Below are 23,143 nucleotides of genomic sequence, written 5' to 3'. Positions count from 1 at the left end.
TCAGGAGGTACCTAATCAAGACACCTCCCCAGCAAACAGAAAAATAAACTTTTGTTCCTCCTGTAAGCAGAGCCACCTGTTTTCATGCCCCGACTGCCCAGGCCATGGTGAGCCTGATGGAGCAAAGACTTGCCACTCACTAATTCCACACTATCTTTTTTTATCCATGGGGACCTTTTTCTTTTCTCCTTCTTCTTTTCCAGTTTATCCAAAGAGTAAGCTTGTGCACATTCTTATAAACTCCTAATTAACAAGCTGAAAAGACATTTTTCTGGAAATGCTTGACCTTTAAGCATTTTGTATGGATTTATTGATACAAGCAGAAACAATAATTTAAAAGACTATTTTATGAGTGCAGCACTTTTGTAAAGAGAAATGAATTTCTTATTTCTACATTTACAGCTCTAAGCATTTTAATGAAAAAGGTCCATAAAAGTCAAAGATATTTCTGAATCTCTCCTTTGTATAAAGCTGCTTGGGCTTTTCTGGTGACCCCCTGAATCATCTACAATGTGAAGAGATGGGGGAAAGTGAAGAGCCAAATTTCAGTTTGCCTCAGATTTGATTGTATGCAGTTAAACCAGATTTACTACTTCATACAGTTGGGGTTTTTTCAAGTAAGAACAAGTACATCCGGTGTATTTCCTACTGTCTAATTCACTACACTTTACATCCAAAGCACTTTGGGAGCTCATGATCTTTTGCTAACTCTCACCTCAACCTCCAGCCCTGGACTGGAACAGAAAGCTCAACCACTCCATCCCTCAGAGCAGGAGTTAGTGGATAATGATCACATGTGACTGGGACACAAGACATTTCCCAGCTCCTGTCTCCAGCCACCTCCACAGGCAGACGGGGATCTGGCATGTCAAGGACATGGTTTTGATTCAGCCATCCACAGATACTCCCAGACAGGAATGCAGCAGGCCCACTGTGGAGGGGACCTGCAATCCCTGTTGGGTAAATGTCATCCAGCAGCACCTCCCAAAGGGTCACATTCAAATTGCAAAAAGAGGTGAAAGGATCCAAATGAAATCATACTTTTCACTGGTCAGTTTATTCACCAAGATAATAGTAATAACTTAAAACAGGAAAACCAGTTCAAGTCCCCAAACAAGAGGACACAGTTGCATTAAAAGACAAAAAAATTAAAAGAAACCAAACAAAAAGCACTTCATCCCATTCAACCAAAAGAAAATGAAAAAATGTAAGAGATATTGCCAAGTGCAGTTATAAAAGATCACTTATCGCTGTCATTTCTATTAATGCATTGCATTGTAATTACAGGAGTAACCAACAGGAGTTGGATTCAATGATCCTTGTGGGTCCCTTCCAACTTAGAACATTCTGTGAACCTCCTATGATTCTCCTGCAATAAAATAATAGCCCCCCAGGGAAAAGGCTCTCAAAGACAACTGAGGTATAGAAGTGTGAGGAGAGTAGCAAGTGGAAGACATAAAAAGTGAAACACAGAAGTATGGCACGGGCAGAGAATAAGAATTCAAAGGATGAAGTCTAGAGATGGTCAGAGGATAAAAGGATGCTGCTGCAGAAACAAAGATGAGGCCGATGTTATCAGTGATCAGACTAAGAGCCATACATTCAGTTTCTAGCTATTATGTTATGACTTATTTAGTCAATGCCTGAGTTTTCAAATCTAGGACTATTGGTGATTTAAGCAAGCTTCTGCCTTTCAGTCCTGAATGAATACACACACACACACTCACACACACACACACACACATATATATATATATATATATGTATGTATCTAGATATTGTATCTCTATTGAAAAATATTTGCATTTTACTCAGTTTGGGTACATAGATTTGTCAAACTATGTTCACTTTGAAATATAAATTGCCTTCCCCCCTCCTTTAGATGGAGTAACAAATGCTTAAGGACTTATTGCTACAGTTCATTATCTGTACAAACTCATTGCAGAGCTTGTGTCCATGAGCAGTTTCAGATTCCATCACAGATGTAAAGCTGTTAAGGGACATAACTGTTCTCCCACTCCACAATTACACCAGGATAAGTAATATCACTCCAGTCAGTCACTGAAGAGAATCAGACTCAACCAGTAACAGAAGGTTAAAGACACATTCAGTTCTACAGCACGTTACCAAAATAAGAGTTTAACTCAGGAACATATGGGTTTGTTGTATCTCAGCTGAACAGTTCAATTATTTGAGCTCAACTGACATTACATTGCTGGATTATTTGCAAATGATTTTATGCTGACATCAATACTGCAGTACAAATACTGTGTTCCTGCAATGAATTATGGAAATACTAATCTTCTTTTTAAAGAACATATGCATCTTTTTAAGATCTAGGTCTTCTTCGTGTTGAACCTAAGCTATTAAAAAAAAAATCTTTTTGTCTGTTATGTGTTCAATATTGGCAACAACAGTTTTACAGAATGGATTTTTAATGTGCTAGTGACAGGGGAACAGATTGCTATGGCAACAGCAAAGACGAAAATTCTTAACCTGAATGGATCATCGCTGAAGTAATTGCAGGGGTTTTTTACCCATTCTACATCCATTTTACAACTTGAATGCTGCATTCAACCTTAAGCTTGCTTTATATAAATGCCAAGCACTATATGCAGCCTCCAAGTGGATTTGACCTAAAACTTGCTGCCCCTTTCCTCACAAATCCTGGATAACTGCTGTCGTCTAGTTCACCTAAACATCTGAATACTATCATGTTTCCAGAGGGTCCACCAATAAAAGCAACAGGCCTTTGGACATAACTTTGAGGCTCCTAGAAGACACGTTCAGATACATATTTTTTCTTTCCTTCTAGACTCAACTTGCATAAAAAGTGGTGGAAAAAAGATTTTCATTCTCCAAAATCTGGTGAAATCACTGTGCATGGTATTTCCAATAAACTGATGGAATAAGGTATCAGTTTCACATTTCATTGCATTCTAAAGAGGCTGTTACTTCAGACACATATTTTGTATAAACAGTAATTTAATTGGACTTTCATAGAAATGTAAAGGTTTACAGGTTTTAAAAGTGTTTGTTCTCCCCAGTTCCCCTCCCTTTACTAAGAATTCATTAATCATGCTTGCATATGCAATTTATGATTGTTATAACGTAGACAATTGAAAATACATATCCTGTTGCTTTTTCAAAATATCAGTATTTTTGAAACTATCCTTTCTTTGGGCACCAAAAATACTACTTAAAACAACTCTCCTGATAGCAAATTAACAACGACTTGGACTTTTGTCCTGGAACAGCTCTCTCTGCATGGGGGTAGCCACAAGCAGTAGGGGCCAAAGTACCACCTTAAATTTCACACCTGCTTTGAAAACCAAATTCTTAGCTGCTGCTGAGGTTTTTGTACTCATCCCTTTCATCACCACTCATTTGCCCAAGGTGGTATCACATCTCATGCAGGTATCAGAAGAGAATATGCAGAGATGAAGCAGGCAATGTTCTGCTTTTCCTGTGTCTCTCAGGCTTTTCAGAGCACCACCCAATTTATCTCTGCTTATACCATAGGATTTTCAAACCACTATCTCTACTTCTTGCCACTTGCACATTGCCATCTGGGTGCACTGAAAAATACAAACTCTGAACACACTGTAGGTATGTATTCTAGCAAAGGGAAAACACAATGAATACAGCCCACATTTTTCCCTGTTTCAGAAGTCCCATTGATTACTTACACAGGGAGACATCTGTGCCAAATGCCTATTCCCAAACACAATTTGCACCGCAGTATGTACTGGTCAGTAGCTTTTTTTAGTGCACCATTTTTTAAATCAAAAGAATTATAAATTATTTCTACACATATTATAAAAATAAATTTTTAGATATAGGTATTATTTATTATAATTTATTTTTATTAGGATTTTTTCCACAGGCATTAGATCACACTCCAAATTTCTGAATCAAAATAAAATAAAAAAGAAAAAAAGAAAGTTTGAGTGTGCTAATTGCATTTGCATGCACCTACCTGTTCTGTGATTTGTAGCCTTATTCAGAAACCATATTTAACTAATTAAGTCTCCACCTCCTGCACAAATGAGCATAATGCCAATGAGTTGAAGCAAGACTCAGCAGCTGTGATCACACCTATAGTCTCTTGCTCAGATGATTCATAAAAGGTTTGCTGTTTAACTACTCAGCTGTTCCAGGTCGATCTGGTTTTTAATGACTAATGTTTTCAAACTACTTAGTCTGCGTTCACAGTTTGCAGAAATATTCCCAAGTAAAGGGAAAATGTATGAACAGTGTCACACAAAGCAATTTCACACCTCTCCCTCAAGTGAGCTCAGGCAGGAGTGAAAATCTTCAACAGACCCAGCAGCTACTAAAGCACCACTGTCCTACCACAGCTGCAGGATATGAAGAGTACAGTATGAAAAGAGAAGGCAAGGGGATGAAAAATGAAGGAGGAAACAACCATCATCCCTTAGTGATTTAGGAATCCTCATCTATCAGAATGGCCCATGCAGCCCACTAGCAGCTACAGAAAAATTAGAAGTCCATATGATTTTACCTTGGCACCCACTGGACTCAGTTTTTTACTCTTTGCTCCGAGTGTTAGGTGTTCTTCTGTCACTCAGAATGACTGGAAAACATGAAGGAAGTGACAACCTGAGGCAACAACCTTGCTTGCTTCCAGACAGTGCCTTTTGTCAGGCCTGAGCTAAGCTAATCCAATTTGCTAGGGAGAAGAAAGTTGAATTTGCTTTGGACAGTATCCAACAAGGAACAGAATAAAGACAAGGAGAAAACCAACGTTTCTTAGCTAAGGTGGCAGAGAAAAGAGGGGGAGGGGGAGACAGAACCCACAAAGAAAATGGCATGACAATTCCAATCTTTTGTGACAAAAGAAGCTATTCTATCAGTTTAGCCACAATAACTGGATGTTGGTACCAAAAGTTACTTCCTTGAGAATAGAACTTGGGGAAAGTACAATAAAATTTTGCCTGAATTCTATATAAAGTGTGTATAAATATGACTGATTTTAAAATCATGCAGTTAATATTGTTTGTTAGGTTAAAAAAAAGGAAGCAACAACTTTTTCAGCAAGTGTTAACTTGGATGTGCAGTACATCCCATAAGCATGCATTTTATACTTATTAGGGAGATTGCTCAGCAATATTAAGCTACTTATCCCTCAACAAAAGCCAATGGAAAATATTGCTTTAGCACAATCTGGTAGAATTACCATTGCTATTGAATTCCTAATGTTGGTATTCCATAGTTCTAGGACTGCAACTGTGAAAAATCATTGCAGATACTGCTATGCAGGTGCTGTCTTCTAGTGAAAGAAAATAGCCATATTTAGTTTTGGAGGGTGGTAAACTCCATAGTATTCACTTACAAATGTAATTGGTTCTTTGATGATGCAAATAAAAACATTGTTCTTTTATGTGCAGATAGTAAAAGGATTTGCTAAATTTATGCTTATATAAATAAATTCATAAACATATACAGATATATTTATATATGTGACTACATAAGCATACCTTTCAGAACACAATATATTACCCATAATATCTTTCCAGAGTTATAATATACCAAAGTGAGCACCAGTGCTTCCCTTGAATGATAGAGCCAGGAAATTTTAGAACTAGTAAGTATAAAATCTCCTTCCCTTCCTGAGATGCTGCACTGATGTGTTTTGCTGCGCTGTTGATTCCATGTGTTTGCACTTTGCTCTGAAAGAGGAGACCTGCTTCATTCCCACGGAGTTTCACCTCCCTGAGCCCCGTTCTGGAGACCAATCTGTGGTTAACCAGTTTCATTCAAAACATACTCCATGAAAGCTGTGCTTTCCTTTCCTTCTCCTTGCCACCTCTCCCTTCAACCAGTTTCCTGGGAGCCCAACCACCTCCTCCAGAGTAGGAAGGTTTCAGATCCTACACTCACACATGGCACTGTGAATCATTTAACTGTCAGATCATACTTGAGAGAAAGACTCTTCTTCCGAGCTTTTCTGCTAAATTAGCCAGTGACAGAAGAAAGGATGTGGTTTTGTGGCCCAGTGGCTTAGAGAACCCTTGGGGGAAAAGAGAACCAACAATTCCGATCAATGCTCAGGTCACCTTGTTGTTCACCCCTGTTGACACGACAGAGTTCCTACAATGCCCCGGTTCAAGCATTTTTTTGGAATGTAACTGGTAGAAATAGAGGCATCCCCAGATTTCACCTGGGCCCAGGCCTGAATGCTACTGAGCAGAGACTGAGGATCTTTGAGCTCCAGGCAGCCAGATGCACTTCAGCACTGAAGCTCTTCCAAAGATCTGGTCTCTTTTGCTAGAAATAAAAGACACAGAGAGAAAATACGTTGTGTTTTGAGCTTGCATACTGTGCAAATCAGATGGTACAACAATAAAGTCTTCATGGAGGCAGAGCCATGGACCTTTAGAGTCTTAGCTGAATGAGAGGCGGAGTGTGTATCCATAGGGATATCGCTGAAAAGATCAGGACTTCAACCATGTCATTCCCAGAAGTAAAACAGAGGAATTTTTTTTCTTAATTGAACAATCATGGAATCATAGAACGGCTTGGATTGGAAGGGACCTTATTGATTATCCCATTTCACCCCCTGCCATTAGCAGGGACACCTTCCACCAGACCACATTGCTCCAAGCCCTATCCAATCTGGCCTTGGGCACTTCTGGGGATAGGGCATCCACAGCTTCTCTGGGAAACATGGGCCAGTGCCTCACCACCCTCACAGGGAAGAATTTCTTCCCTATATCACATCCAACTCTGCCTTCTATCAGTTTGAAGCCATTCTCCCTTGTCTAGTCACGGTATGACCCTGTAGAAAGTTTCCCTCCATCTTTCTTATTTCTTAAAAAGATATCCTAAATCAAAAATAATTGCCAGGAAGCTACAAAAGGAACCCTTACAGTATGAAATGGCTAATAAGTTTTTAGACTGAGTGACTCTTACTCAAACTGGGTTATTTCTACCATGCCATTGGTAAGCTGAATGCTGATAAGGGAAGCTCAATTATCTTCTGCATGCAGATATGAAAGTTCTGTACACTCTACACCCTAATACTGCAAATTGAAAAAATGTAAAAATTAGGATGAACATGTCAAAAGGCTAGTGGGTTTTTCTTTTTATTAAACATCCCTCTTAAAAGAAAATATAATAGTAATAATAACACCAACAAAAATCACTAATAGCTTGCCAAGCCTATTTTACTGTCATAAGGAAACAGTGAAAGACATGCTAGTGATTTGTCTTGTGGATTAATTCTTCAGGTACAAATAAAGCTTCTCTAGACTTGACTTCAGTGGAGATGTTCCAAACTCACTCATTTGACAATGCTCATAGAATTTGCTGAGAAATACTATGTTATTAAGGCTTAGAAACTTAAACTTACTGAAGTGTAAACACATCATGATATACCAAGATATAAATTAATTCTGGTTCTATGTAATAACTTCTAAATTCAAAACCAATTTCTGGATTCAGGCTAGAAGAATGAGAGTTAGAGCTCATATTCCTCAAGACTTAACAATTCTGAGCCATCATAGTGATGGTTCAAAGCCACTTACTCTGGCTTTGAAACCTACTTAAAATCACAAATATAGCAGAAACCTGAAACTTTTTATCTTCTCATACTTATTAGGGAGGTTGGGCTGTCCTTTTCTAGCAATAGTAACAAATGCAATATCTAATTTTCCATATTACGGGAAAGGTTAAAAATTACATGTCGACAGAATATAGAGGATTGGCTTGTATTTTGAAAAGACAAGCATGAAAGAAAATTAATATAGTAATGCTTCACCCTAAAAAAACCATGAAAACAGCAAATTGGGTTGTGGGTTTCATTAGAGCAAATGCTAATTACCATATATGGTCTTCTAAAATCACAGTATCCCTGTAGCATCTCTGTTAAATTCCTACATTATCCTTATTACTACTAGGCTACAATATCCTTCTTTAAAAAGTATCTTAGTGTACTAAGATATTATCCAAAGAAAAATTATTATTATATTAAATTAAACAATGCTGACTTGTGGGTTTATTTCACACCCAAAAGGATAGTAAACATTTAACATAAAACCCTTAAATCATCATTACCAGTTCAGCAAACTACAGGAAGCACAATGTTGCTTTAATCCTATCAAAGCTGTCATTCACATTCTGGTATTACCTATTCAGTTACTGCTATTGCAGTGATCCTGCAAATAAAAATGAACACATCTCCAACCCAGCCAGTCTCATTGTTTGATTCAGTGAGAGATGCACAATCAAATTGTTTGTAATATCCTACATGTGCAAATTTGATGACACAAGTCACTGAACTGGGGTTGTAATAAAATAAAACAAGAAAAAGAGCCTAAACAAAAGTTTATTATAAAGATCTCACGGAGAAAACCCCCCAGACAAACAATCATACCCACCAACAATAGCCTTGCACAAAAGCAGTGGGGATGATCTTGCCTTAACTGGTCAAATCTCCAAGGACAATATTTAGCCAAAGAATTAGAACAGTCAAAAAGACCCCAGCACAGAAAAGCAGGTAAATATGAACTGATACATGGATGTGATTAATCCTGTTGAAGACATGTGAATTATATACATGTTAACTCAGGATTATGCTCAAATAGAGGATAAACTTGAAACCATTTTCTGAAGTTACTGATATTGAAGCCTGATTGTAAGATCAACAAAAAGAATTTTGGTATGTCTTACCTTGCCTGGTGCCTGCCTTATTTTAAAAGGGTCTATATTTCAGTTTTCATAATGATAAAAATCCAATTCCAATGCAAGTCTTTCTACTCAAGAGGGCAAAAACACGACTCAAGACCACAGCGTACTGTCTGCACAAGAATTATCTGCACGGAAGAAACATCAAGCCCAAGAGTGATTTAAAAGCAGTCAGAGAAGAAACAGGCTCATGATAAGTAAAAGTAACTAGTCTTTTCCCACCCATACACACATATATGAGTATCAAAAACAACCATTCTAGCTTTTAACAGGCATCCGCCAACACTCTGTCCTTGTCACTGATGGAAACTGAAATATATCTGTCTTGCCATTCAGCTATTCTCTAAATTTAGAGATGAACAAATTTGGTTAAATTTGGATCAGGCACTTTCTGACTCACATTATCCTCCAAGATGGCAATCCTTCACATGTCACACAAAAAGGCCATTTCACATAGTGCACAGTCTCATTCCTGAAGAGGCACTGCCCACAGTCAAAGCAAGGGATATAAAATCACCCCATTAAAAGGCAGGAAAACCATGCGAACCACTCTTATATGAACAGCAAAACAGTGCCTGTGGGTGGAAACATGCTCTCAAAGAACCAAATCTTTTAACTAGTGCAAACAGAACTCCATCACTTGGAGCACAACTCTAGATTCCCAGTCAGGGAGGGTCTGTCTTTCTCTATAGGAATATCTCCACACAGAGATTACTTTCTTCTCTCTCTCAAACACAAACACTTTTAATTGTTTATTGTGTAGCAATTTAACTTGAATTTTAATGAAATGGCTGAGATATGAGGAAAAGAGAACAACTAAACCCTAGCATCAATAAGTACTAATAAATATTAATATAACATAAACACCACTTATATTGCAATGTGAAACAAGTTTATTATCCACAGATGAAATAAAATTGCTGCCTTTATTACTGTGAGAAGTTACTTCTAAGATACTTCTATTCACTATTTGAGTATCCATCAGCACTCTGTGTTTACAGCATCTACTCTCTCCCCCATCTCTCTCGCCAACCCCTCCACATTTATACATAAAATAGCTGAGGATCAGTATTTCCTGATACATTTTTCCAGTCAATTTCAATACAGACACAAATGCACATTGTGAGATTTGTAGCAGACTAATCTCACAGTCAAATCCTGATACAGTTAGAACACCAACAGATCTTACCATGCCTGTATTTGCAATATGAACACTGAAAGAGGATCAATACAGAGTTTGCAGTCTGGTATCAAACAGATTCCTGCAAATTATTCAACTATGCCACAAACTCTGAAGATAATGAGAAAAACCCCACCTTTAAACAAAAAATGGAATTGCTAAGATGTTTAGCAATATTCCAAAGCCTTTCATTTCCTAAAGTGGTGCCTTTTATTAAAGTAACAGCATGTGTAGAATAAGTAGAGCTGTTTATGCATCCCATAATTTAGAAAAATACCTAGGAGATGATTTCTCCAGCCCCAAAGCTGATCATCTTTCACTATTACAAACTGCACTTCAAGTTTGAATCACACAGCTCTCAAATTTTCTATCCATCCCCTCACATTCTCGTTCCTCCATTTTAAATAGAAATAACTTGAAAATTCTGACATTTTCAGGAATGCTTGACTGATAATTTCTGTGAAGCACAGACAGCCTCCAATTACAATGAAATAGCTACAGTGTATTATCATTTTTAGAGCATTCTTTGCATTCCTGAAGTGAATCAAAGCTCTCTATGGGAGCTACTCTGATTAACATCAAAACAATCATGTGCTAAAAACTCTCAGCATTAGAATAAGGGACTCAGAATTTTGTTTGTATGGATAATATATAAGGATGTACGAAAATATCACAGAAACTTCCATAAGGGGACTGCCTATATATTCATAGAATCACAGAATTCCAGAAAGGTCTAGGTTGAAAAAGACCTTTAAAGCTCATCCCATCCTACTCCCTGCCATGGGCAGGGACACCTTCCACAAGACCATGTTGCTCCCAGCCCCATCCAACCTGGCCTCGGACCCTTCCAGGGATACTGCAGCCAGAGCTCCTCTGGGCAACCTGAGCCAGTGTCTCACTAACTCTTACAGGGAAAAATTTCTTCCCAGTATCTCATCTAACCCTGTCCTCTGTCAGTTTGAAGCCATTCTCCGTTGTCCTGTCACTCCAGATCCCTGTCTTCACCTTCCTTGTTGGGTCCTTCAGACAATTAAGTCCCCGCAAAGCTTCTCTTCTCCAGGCTGGGCAATCTGAATTCTCCCTGGGTTTCATCACAGCAGAGCTGCTCCAGCCCTCTGATCATCTTGGTGCCTCCTCTGGACTTGCTCCAGCAGCTCCATGTCCTTCCTGTGCTGGGACCCCAGGGCTGGAGGCAGCTCTGCAGGTGGGGTCTCACCTGAACAAGACAGAGGGGCAGAAAATCCCCTCCCATGCTGCCCACGCTTCTACATTTTTATCTTCCTAAATTTTAAGACTTTATTTTATAGGCAGTTAAAATTGCTCCCAAGAAAAGGCAAGAAATTGGAGCAATTTCATTTCCCTCCTTTAACCTGGTCTCTTCTGTTTGGTTCTCTACAGACAGGACAATTAAGTACTTCTGGTTATAAGGAAATACAAATGTGCTGACAGCTCCATCATTCTTCTGCAGGACCAGGAACCACTGACAAAACTAAAGTAGTTTTCAGTTAATCTTCTTCTGCTTGTGTTGCTCAGTAGAGACACTTCTCAGACACCCACAGGAAGAAAATCCATTCCATAAATACTTAGGCAGCATGTCCATTCCTACACCCCACTGCACATGGACCTGCAGATGGGATCAGTGACACAAATACTAGAGACAACAACCATGGTTTGGTCTCCAGAAACTGGGACTCACAAGTATTCCGTTGTGGAGGCCCAAGGACCAGTGACTAAAATCATCCCTCAACTTCGGAGGGATTACAATGAGTAATACACCACTAGGTTAGGGTGAGAAAAGCCTCTTTCCCACTTTCTGCATTCATATGTTAATTCCCTGTGAGTTGTGTTGTCCCATTGGCCCTTTGGCCCTGCCTCCTGTTCAGCCCCTCTGTTCATTTTGTGTGTCTCCTAGACTGTTCTCCCTTCCCTGAATGCCCATTGGCCCTGATTTGTCACATTGCTCTGCCCAGTCAACCCCCAAAGGCTCTCCCTGTTTTTAACCACACCTTGCACCATTTTGCCCTCCTCCCATTGGACCCTGATCCTCTGAACTGCCCCCTCTTGTCCCACATATAATCCTGGACCCTCAGCCCAGCTGGGTTCTTGTCCCTGGACTGTGTTCCAAGTTCTATCCTGTTTTCAATAAATCATCATTCGGATCCCCAAACAAGAACCCATCCCAACCTCATTCCTCATCAACCCGATTGCAGCGCAATGCTACGTTCCCTGGTCATTCATTTTCTTCCAGCAGGGTCTTTGTTTGCCAGTTCCCACAGAAACAAATTTGGAAAAGTTGCTCTTAGATTTTTACAACAAAGTATCTGACAGTCAGTGTAAATCCACTTTTACTTACCCTTTCCTGCTGAATATTCTGCTGCCTTCACTGGAAATTTTTGGCTGTGTGAGGAATACCATATAGGGCCTGATGAGGTTTTATTCAGTTCCTGAATTTAGTCTTTTCAGTCTTTATTCAGTCTTTGGGTGTCTGAACCCTATTGTAGACCAAATGGGAATGCAGATTGAGCAGAGAAGAAATCCACATGCTTTAGATGCACTGACACATACGGGATATTTAAAAGGAAGCCATTTGTCATCGGGAAGAATAAGTGCTTATTGTGAATCTGACATTTAAATATACCATCAACAGCAACCAGCATTGAGAAATGGTTTAATTAACCTGAAAGGATGTAATTTTATGCTATTTAGCAAGAAATACAAATTTTGAAGTGCTTTTATGCTGTATATATCAGAGTAGTAAGGCCAAATCCTGCTGTTAGATACCTATATTTAAATATGGAGTAAATTAATGAATCTCCTTTAATAAACCTGCAACTAAGAGGGTGCAGACACAAGCAGAATCTGTCACACACACTCTATAACCCACTGCCTAAAATGACCATGTTCTTTACAACATTCTAATGGTAAAACTTAAGCCCCAGTGGCAAGAACTGATCACTGGATGGTGAGTGGAGAGTGGAGAGGTAAATCCTTGGAGTTCCTACTCTCTGAGTGTTTTTCTTTATTATTATTCTGTCGTGAGGTGACTTCATGATGCTTGTATCCCCATTCATCTGTTTAGCCCAGAAATAAGCTTTGCATCTTTAAGACAGGTCCTGAGAGCAAAGGGGGGAGAGAAGAAGCACACAATTTGTTTTCAGGAACTGCACTCACTCCTCCACATTCTGTTCCTGGACCGCGCTGTCTGCAGCACGGACAGACAGCCGGACAGGGCTCTCCTTTGCTTTTAGTTTGTTTTAAGCTAGCTGAGGCAGAGAAGTTCCCTGGACTGTGTTTTTTCTTTTTCTTGGACCTGTTCAAACCTGCTCTGGACGGAACACCCAGCAGAGCAGGGGCAGCTCCACCTGTGGCCACCGGGCCGGGCCTGGGCCGTGGCATTTCCAGCACTGGAGGGACTGACCAGAGACTGAGTGAGCTGAGCTACGGCCCACCAAGGGACTTCCTGAGTTTGTCATCTCTTTGGAGCAGCAAGAGGTTTTATTGTTTAATATTGTTCATTTTTTTTTGTGCTGGTGAATGCCTTGCCTGTAAAATAAACAGGTTTTTTCCACTTTTCTCCAAGGAAATATTCCCCCGAACCACGTGGGGGAGTCAAACTGAATCTGCTTTCTAGAGGAACCCCTTTAGAGGTTTTCTTCCAAATTTGCCCTAAACCAGGACATATTCTTAATTTAATTTGGCTAGGTCATTCTCTCCTCTTCTACATTTTAACACAATCTCCTGAAGGTATACTCTAATAGGATCATACTGCAGAATTCCTCTCTTAACAACAACTCTGGTATATGAAACCATGCCCATGATGGCATGCTCAGTACTTACCTGTTCAAAATCTCCACATCACTGGCTTTCTCTGGAGTTTTCTCCTCTGTTGTTATTTTGAACAGAACACTGTTACCACGCCAGGTTGCTCTCATAGACCAGCAAAAGCAGAAAGCTCAGAGCCCTAATAAGGCCCCAGCAGGAAACCCAGCCTTTGTTTCACATTTGAGGAAACCATAAAAAACAGAACAATTTATAGAAATTCAATAGGAACTGTTACCCACATTGAACAATCTTTGCTCTGTTCCTCCAGGACAGACATCCAGAAACCAACACAGCGACCGATGAAACAAAGCTGAAATAAGCCCTCAACAAATCTCTTCAATATCTTGAAATTCCTCAGCCATCACTGACCAACACAGATCTGTTCAGTGAAAATACAACTGAACACCAGTTGTAACACGCAGTAAGAGTGGGAGCCATGGACTCCAGAAATACAACGATTTTGGCAATCACAGACAACCTGGCAAGTCTCTGATGCCAGCGAGATGCCGGTGCTCTGTGATGGCCAACATGACCAAGGCTCTCATAATCCATAGAAAAATGTCTTTATTTTTCCCCTCCCTTAGATCTGTGTGGAGCCTCTGGATTGTTCTTTTGTCCTTACTTGTGGTCACTAGTTATCATTTCCACCTGCATTTCAGCACATGGATCTACATGGGTGAGGGAGAAGTATGAGGCAGATGTGCAAAGTGCTACAGCAAAGGCTAAAGGAGGCCGTGGCATGATCCAAGGACTTGTTGGACAGTTCTCATTCCCAAGGACGCCGTGTGCAGCATGGACATGTCTGAGGCATTGTCAAAATTACCAAAAAAGGCCTGTAGTGTGGCTGCCAATACAGGGATCCTGCCTAAGGCAGCCCTTGTGAGCTTCCTATGGAGGAGCACAAAGGGATCAGCATAAGTGGATCCTTTATTTCTCAGTTTTCCCACTGTAAAACATGGAATAATAATGCCTTAGTCATACTAACTCCATATTGTGAGGATAAATTAACTATTGCTACGTTTTCAGGCACTGTAGTAACGTGGATTCTAGGGAAAAAAAAAGCTATATATAGCCACATAACCAATACAGGTAAATACCTCTATAAATATAACCTGTAAGTATTTCTGCAATACAAATAATAAATAAAAACCAAAGAAGACTTAGTCACATGCACAGGCAGATTTACAGTTATGGAGGAAGTACTTTTACAAAGAGCATAGTGAAGCATATAAAGTAGGATGGTGAAGAGAAAGGTAATAAATCATTCTACAAATACATTATTCTGAAAAATGGCCACTGTAAGTAAAAGTATGTTCCTAAAGTTCTGGGATGCATTTCTTTCTGGCAAATTGAATATACAGATAACTAACAGGTATAAATGAGCATCCTCCAACATGTATAAAGCCACATTTCCTGAAAAAAATAAATGGATAGCTGTGTTGTCTGCTCAGTCTAAACAGGGACACAAGTAGTTCTGTGAGCTCTGGAGTTAATGAAGTATTTGTGGACGACAGTTTACTATCTTGCCAAGAATTTATAGCACTATAAATCCTCATACTGTATTTTGCTTTGAAAGAACCCTGGGACACAAGAGTACACGTGCATGGGGAAGCTGCTGAATTTCCTCCAGCTGACCCAGGAGATACATGTGTGGGAAGGGAAGCACAGAGGGGCAGGAGGTAGGTTTGATGCTGTTTGTGGAGTCATGATGGACAGGGAGCCAGGGCCTTGCTAAGGTGTTTTGTGAGAGTTGCACAGAGTAACAGGAGACAGAGATCCCAGTGAGTTCCAGGCACGCTGAGCTGTGTCCTGGGGCTGGCATGCCCCCCCAGCACTTTTGTCTTCCACTACAGGTCTTGAAAGGCAGACAAGGGGTCTGGCAGCAGTGTCCCCCTCTCTGCATGTGCTCCCAATACTGCCTGATCCAACTGTCTTTCCAACAGCCAAAATGCTTTCTGATTTCCCCAAACTAGACCCTGGGATGACTGCTGGGCCACAGTTTTGCTCGTTAGAAGAGAATGAGGAGGCAGCAGAGGGGTATTTTCTTTACAAGGTACATTGTTCCAGCACAGCAGATGGAACTTTGTCCTTCAGCAAAGCAATTTCAGATCTTGCTTTCAGTCAGGAAATGGTGGTAAGGATAGGAAAGGGTAAATACCACATAAATCTCATTGCAATAAAGATAAAATTTGAGAGGCTTATATCAAAATCTCTTTATACCAAAGTATGTTGTAGGTGTAGGCATACCAGTGACTACCCAGTAGCTCTAGGGCATTCTCTCTACACAACAGCACTAACGATTCCATGAAGGTGAAGCACACCTATCATGTATACATCATATGCCAGCAAAATTCAGCTTATGCCAGCAAGATTCTGCTTTAGCGAACATAAATTGCTCCAGATCATCCAAATGAAGCTCTAAGCTCCATTTCTTGAAGTGGGAGCAAGGGCTCCACTCATGATCTCCCAGTCTGTGCACTTGCATCAGTGTAGCTCTGTCAGCCATGCCTTCACACATGGGATTGGCACTGAAAGGCTGCCAGGGAACAGTGCAGACCCACCTCTGATTCCTGCAGCTCACCATTTCCAGTGCTTACAGATTTCAATCATTTTTAATCTCACAATATATCCTGCTTCTAATAAACCATGTGACATGTATCTCAACAATCCTTTAGCATCTGTTATGCATTTATTTACTTAGATACTTTTCCCCATGCAGATATGGCTTCCATTAAGTCAACAACATTTCAAAATCACTTTAAAAATCTGCTGGGTAAACAACAGCCTAAAATGAAAGTGATGACTTGCTGCTGCCCAAATGAAATTTTTGTAACAACTTTACATGTAATCCTATCTGTATTTGAAAGCTCTGTATTTATACAGTGTTTGATGCCCTATTTTTGTCTGCTGTGTTTCATTTAGCATTTCATTCTTCTTTCTAGATACCACATGACATGACCATAGACACATCCTGATCCTCTAAATACTTCCAAGCACTGTTCAGACACTCCTAACATTACATTTCATGCCCTCACCCCTTCCCTCACTTTGCAGATGCAGAAGAGGAGGCTACACTACACCAATAATCTCAGTTCCAGCTGTCAGCTTGCCATCTCAGCCCAGTTTGCAGGGATCTCTTATCCTCCATCTCACAGACTACATACATTCCTGTTGAAAAAAAAACCTAAAAACTTTACTGAGCAGTAAAAACACTACGAAAGAACCCAAAAAGAAATCATAGTAAATGCTTATTAATAAATGTCAGCAATGAAATTTCCATCCAACACTACAGTGCTTGTAGCTAAGGTGTTGCTACATTGATTCATTATAACACTCCAGGAACAATTAAGAATATTGAGCATGAAGCAAGAATAGATTTTTTTTTTTTTCACAGAAAAATAAATTTTGCAAAACAAGTTTAATTTGGGTAGAGGAGGGATAATTAACATGCAATCTGGCACTAAGCTTGATGACAGTTTAGGACCAATGGTCAGCTTGCATTTTTTATTTTTGTAATTCAATATTTCTTATTGTTTCTAGCCATGGTTGCTAACTATTCTCAACAAGATAAAACCATGACAGTCCTCTGGTTTAGAAACTTGCCATTCCTCAGCTTCTTCCTTCATAAATTACAAACATAATCAGAGATAACTAAATCACAAAACTACAGTTGTTGAAAACTTGCTATGGGAAGACATCTCTAAGTAAAAACACTAGAGCTTTTTCTCTAGCAAAACCAAGGCAAACCCCACATGCTGGTCAACATTCCCATGCCATTCCAACAACTGCAAGCCTCTGCTTGAAATGAAGCTGCTCCTTGCAAGGAAAAATTGCAAAGCCAGGACAAACACTGTTTCAGGTTTGAGAGCACCAGTGCTTGGCTCCAGCAGGCTGCAATGCACCCCTAAGCCCAGCATGCCTGGGGATGTGGAAGGTGGGACTGGGACCCATTTGCCCTTTTGAAAGGATAAATGGGAAGGAGCATGGAATATTCAGCATCACAGCAGGTTAGAAAGTCTTCCTCCAACAACACTTGAAGAAGTTAAAAGTTTGCAGCCAAATGTTTTAACTCACGTTGCTCTCCAGCACCTGGGACTGTTGCTTCACTATTTGGTCTAAACACATTAAATTATATTTTAAGCTTCTTCTCTCACTGCTTTGATTATTTTCCTCCAATGGCTTCTGACAGTGACAGTAAAAGACAGTCCTTCACAAAATGATAGACTGTTGTAATATTGAAACTTTATCTTTCATATTATTATCATTCATATAGTTATTTTCCATGATTCTAAGAAATATCTACTAGGATACCATCAAGTATATTTTCAGTAAAGCATAAACAATACCTTCTAAAACAGAAATTACCCAGCATGAGATACAAAATGGATATTCGAAGTCCAATTCCCCAGACAGATACTTCAGTGTAACAGCTAAACAGAACACTGTTTCTTCAGAAAACCTGACAGGACAATTTGGTTTCCAAAGCGGTTGGATGTGCTTTCCATTTTTTTAGTGGATGCAGCAGGTGATGGTCATGCCCCATATGTTTAGGAAGGGGCTTCCTGGGTATTAAAAAGCCTCATGCATTACAACATAACCTTGACTTACAAAAATCTTCAGGTATAGTTTGCCTGTTGCCTTTATCCTTACCAGGTTCTCTTTTCCTGATTATTAGAAATTCATATCCTGAGACTGTGAAGGGGAATTAAAAAAACCCAAGTCCCAGACTAACACAGCCCCTATGTGCAGAAAGCAGAAAAGAAATCCATATCTTCCACGCGAGCAATTACACAGCACACCCTCTTCTACAAAGTTTTAGAAAGGGCTTTGTCACTTTCTTCACGTTTCAACTTCATCAGCATCACCTCCTTCTCCTGACACACAGCGTGACTAGAGTCAAATCTTCTCTTGTGATGGACTGCTCATAACACAGCGTGCAGCAAACAAACAGCACCCCTTCCCCTTCTGATCTCCTTTCACTAAGTCCATTTATTTAATATTTTCATTACCATGAACATAAACATTAAACACGTAAATGCATCTGGTCCTGGAGCAGCAGCCTGCCAGCAGCTCCCCTGTGCCTGAGCGAGGGCAGGTTCCAGCACCGTGCTGCGGGGACTGGAAACGCCAGCACAGCCCGGAGCTCCTCCACCCTGCAAGCAATTCTCTACGTAAACTTTGTGAGGTTTAAGAACTGCTTCTGAATCAGAGACGTGGTGACAGAAGGTGGGGCAGCTGAGGACGAGCATCGTGAGGCTCCCAACTGCGCAGCGCTCAGCACCCGAGCGCGGAGCCCTTCCCTCGCCGGCCGGCGGGGCGAGCGCCGCGCCCCGATGGCTCCGGGACAGAGGGACACATCTCCCCTTGCTCCTGCACCCCGATGGCTCCGGGACAGAGGGACACATCTCCCCTTGCTCCTGCACCCCGATGGCTCCGGGACAGAGGGACACATCTCCCCTTGCTCCTGCACCCCGATGGCTCCGGGACAGAGGGACACATCTCCCCTTGCTCCTGCATCCCGATGGCTCCGGGACAGAGGGACACATCTCCCCTTGCTCCTGCATCCCGATGGCTCCGGGACAGAGGGACAGATCTCTCCTTCTCCTGCACCCCGGGCACAGCGGGATGGAGGGACAGGTCCCCTCCGCCCCGCCGGCGCCTCCCCCGGCCCGGAGCCCCCTCATACCCCCGCCCAGCGGCCGCTCGCCTCCCCGCTCCCTCCCGGCCCCCATCCCTCCCTGCTTCCTTCCCTCTAAACCCCCATCCTTCCCTCCGTCCGTTCCTCCCGGTCCCTGCCCGGCCGTACCTGGGTGCTGGAGCCGAGCTCCGGCGGCCGGCGGGCCCCCGCAGCCTTGGCCGTGCTCGGCAGGCGGAGGGGCGCGCCCTGAGGGGGCTCCGCGCCCGTCCCGCCGGGCAGGCCCGCCGTGACCATCGCGATGGGCGCCCGGGCCGGCAGCGAGGAGACGGGCAGGCTGTGCCCGGGGCTGGGCAGGCTGTGCCCGGGGACAGGCAGGCTGTGCCCGGAGCTGGGCAGGCTGTGCCCGGGGCTGGGCAGGCTGTCCCCGAGCACGGGCAGGCTGTGCCCGGGGCTGCCGCCAGGGCTGCCGCCGCCCGGAGCCTTGAGGAGCGCCGGGACACCGCCGGGCTCGGCGCGGCCGCTGCCCGCCAGCACCGCCAGCTTCTGCCGGGAGAGGGGGAGAGAGAAGCGGCATCGTCACAGCAGGGGTGCAGGGGCACACGGCCCCCAGGCAGCACGGATTTGGGGTTATTTCCTTCTCTTTTGGTAGGGTTTACAGATTTCTTCCCGGCAGGGGAAGGGTTAGGTTCCTCCGCTTTGCTCGGGAGCTCGTGGGTTGAGCTCTGGGCTTCCAAAGTTGGGGTTTTGGGATGGATTTTTTTCCCCTTTGGGTTTTGCCTCGAGCTCATATCCTAGTATAAATGATAGTGATATAAGTCTAGGTAATACTGCAGCTTCAATTAATAATAAATGGCTTAAAGAATGGTATTTTCAACTTTCTCTCCCGTTGGTTGGTCTGAATATCCATTCCACATGCCCACCGCACCCCAGTGCTTGGCAACTTCCCTGTGTTCTTCCACAGTGACTGACTCTGAAGTCAGTTTGCTGCTTTCCCTTTAAAGTTTTCTTTTCCTCACAAAATTCCACTATTTTTCCAGTGGTGGAAATTATAATAATTATGATTATTATTATCATCATCATCCATGCTAACTTTTCTCCATAGCACCATTTTAACTCACAGTTCTGTGTTTTTCTTAAGAGTTTTTCTTTTATATTGCTACAGAGCGGCTATTCCATCATCTGTAATAGGAATATTTTGATTATGAGCTTGCTATAGGATCTCTGATGAGATTTGTATTTGAGATTTCTGTAGGTACTGTGAAGATGCATATGGTAAATAACAGTGTTGTGTATGAAATGCTCACTTTTGAAAAGGAAAATAAAAACTTTCATAAAGTTATTGCACTTTTGAGTAATCTTGGGAGCTTTTATTATTAATGCCATTTAGGCAAGCTAGGTGTATGTGGAAAAAATATGCTGGTTCAAGCCTCTTTTGATACCTTTAATTATTAAACATCTTGTCAACTAGAGTTGACATCAAAGGCACTTAATCCTGCAAACAGTTCTGCTCATGTTTAACTTTACGCACTGACCATAACTTCGGACTCCAATGCAATTACATGTTATGCACAGCCTTTAGGAAGCTGCTGGTCTGCTGTTAAAGCCCTTAAGAGTTTTGTTGTCAACTTTATTTGTTTAAAATACGGTGTGCATGTGTGTATAGAAGTGTGTGTGTGTGTGTATACAGTTATAGACATGCTTAGTTCTTTCCAGAATCAAGGCTGAAAACCTTGCTACTGGGCATAAAGTAGAAGCCTTGTAGCACAAAACTTAAGTGATTTCTAGGAAAATATATCCTGTCTTACCTTTAAACCCATCATACACTTAAAGACTGGGAAGGCTTAGTGGAAATACATGTTTGCTCTGGGAACTATAGTTTTTGTGTTTATATGAATTCACAAGCATATGCTTCACCAGAGATATTGGCTTCAGATTTTAATATACAGAAATTAAATCTTTTTGGTCAAAGGCTAGACTCAGTGATCTTTGAGGTCTTTTCCAACCTTATTGAATCTGTGGTTCTGTGATTCTAATGCCAGCATTACTCTAGTAATTGTGACTTTGTAGAAATTGTTTTGAGCTTTCTTCATTTTTGTCTTTACCTTTCATTCTCCATTTTCCTGACAATCATCCCAAGGAAGCACAGGCAAAATTCTCCTCGTTCTCTCTGCTGTTGTGTGTCAGAGAAGTTTTGAAAAGAGCTTTCTCTTCAAAACAGAAATATACCTGACAGTTTGAGAGTGCTCAAGTGAAAGACAAGAAAGTCAGGTATGTGTTTTATGTAGGGGGGGACAATAAACCCCATATTTCTGTGTTTTGTTGTAGCACTGTTTTCCACTGGTGTTCCTTGCACTGATTCCATGCCCCATGGCATGCTGCTGCAGATGCCAAGGAGAACTGGGACAGCATGTGGGAGGGCTGACCATCTCCTCTCCTGCTCTACAGAGTATTTCCTTGCAAAGCACCTTACCCCTACAGCGAAATAAAACTTTCAGACTAAGAGTTCAGCCCTGGGGTTGTATTTTTGCTTCATGCCCTATGAAAAAGGCAAGCTCACAGACTGTGAACATGCTGTACTTGGTTACAGTGCTAGAAATCCATTGCATAACTGGAGTTTGTCCAGGAGGCAAATCCTAGCTGTGCTGCACACAGCCAGAGGTTTCCTGCTGACATCAGCAGCACTGGGTGGGGATTCTCTTTGGTGACCCTAGGAGCATTTGCTATTCCTGATAGATGACTGTACTGATGAGGTGTCTTTTAAAGTTTGTCCTCAGACATGAACGTGTGGGTTACTGAATGAAAAACTTCTTACAGAAACACTCAGTATTACTCTGATTTCATATTTTCACTTACATTTCTAATAAGTGATATTCTAGTGGTATTAGTACAGCTTCACTTTGTTCTCAGACAGTTCAGCAACAGAAAACACCTGAGCAAATAAAACTTCTTGACTCCAAAAGACAGAGGATCCTTGGTAGCCCAGTGGAAAGAACAAGCAAATTAAGTAGATTATGACTTTCTGGACTAACTTCAATAGCAACTAATTGCTTTTTGTCTTGTTTCAAAGGAGCGAACTAGCAGAGAAGTAAAAAAGCAGAAATTCTGTAAACAAACAAAAAAATGTCACTACTCAAACTAACACTCATCCCTCACTCACTTGGTCTTCCTACAAGCAGTAACAGTGAGTCAGTTTTGGGTCTTTGCATGTGATGCATGTTAACATTTTTCCTAACAACCTCACAATTCTGTCTATTCATGTGTATGCAACCAAAAGATCTAAGGAAATAAAGATTACTGCTTGTTTCAGTCTACATTGTGATAAACATGAAATGCTTGTAAAACTGGGAAAATTTCATTTGAATATAGGTTTTGTGGCTTTTCTAAGTCAATACAGGGAAAACATTTTGCTCTTGGGATGGGCTTGCAAAGACCAATTGGCCCACATCTGTTACCTCCTGAGGGTACAATGTTATACTAAGTTTATTTAAATAACTGAAAATTTTAGAAACTAAATATGGAAGTATATACAGAGGATCAGGTGCTCAAGATTAGCTTCCAAAATAGAGGTACAGAAAAACTGTTCATTTAGGGAAAAGCAGCAACAGCATCTCTTCTGTGTCTCTTGTTAATTTTAGAAAATGTACCTATCAAAACTTTAAAAATAGCCCCTTTAATCAAACTTTGTTAATTAAGAGATGAACTATTTTCATCTCTTTATGGTTTTTTTGCTTTGTAACAGCCATTTTTACATTATAACCCTGAGAAGATGTTGCTAAAGGAGTGTTGACAAGAAA

At 41.2% G+C, this 23,143-nt stretch overlaps 1 protein-coding gene across 4 annotated transcripts in view; it reads right to left on the bottom strand.

Moving 5' to 3' along the window:
• PHF21B (PHD finger protein 21B) overlaps positions 1 to 23,143 on the bottom strand; it is a 153,279-nt gene that overhangs the window by 40,583 nt on the left and 89,553 nt on the right. The window contains exon 1 of one of the 4 annotated variants that reach the window (XM_038154072.1): positions 19,518 to 22,671. The exons of the other annotated variants lie outside the window; for them this stretch is intronic. Coding sequence (XP_038010000.1) covers positions 19,518 to 19,643 — 126 coding nt within the window. The 5' untranslated portion in view covers positions 19,644 to 22,671. Of the gene's footprint in view, positions 1 to 19,517; positions 22,672 to 23,143 lie in introns of those variants that run through there. 4 annotated transcript variants of the gene reach the window in all.

Source organism: Motacilla alba, chromosome 1A, assembly GCF_015832195.1.
Source record: "Motacilla alba alba isolate MOTALB_02 chromosome 1A, Motacilla_alba_V1.0_pri, whole genome shotgun sequence".
NCBI lineage: Eukaryota > Metazoa > Chordata > Aves > Passeriformes > Motacillidae > Motacilla > Motacilla alba.
Note: the sequence above shows the minus strand (reverse complement) of the source record. Positions and strands in the feature narration are given on the sequence as shown.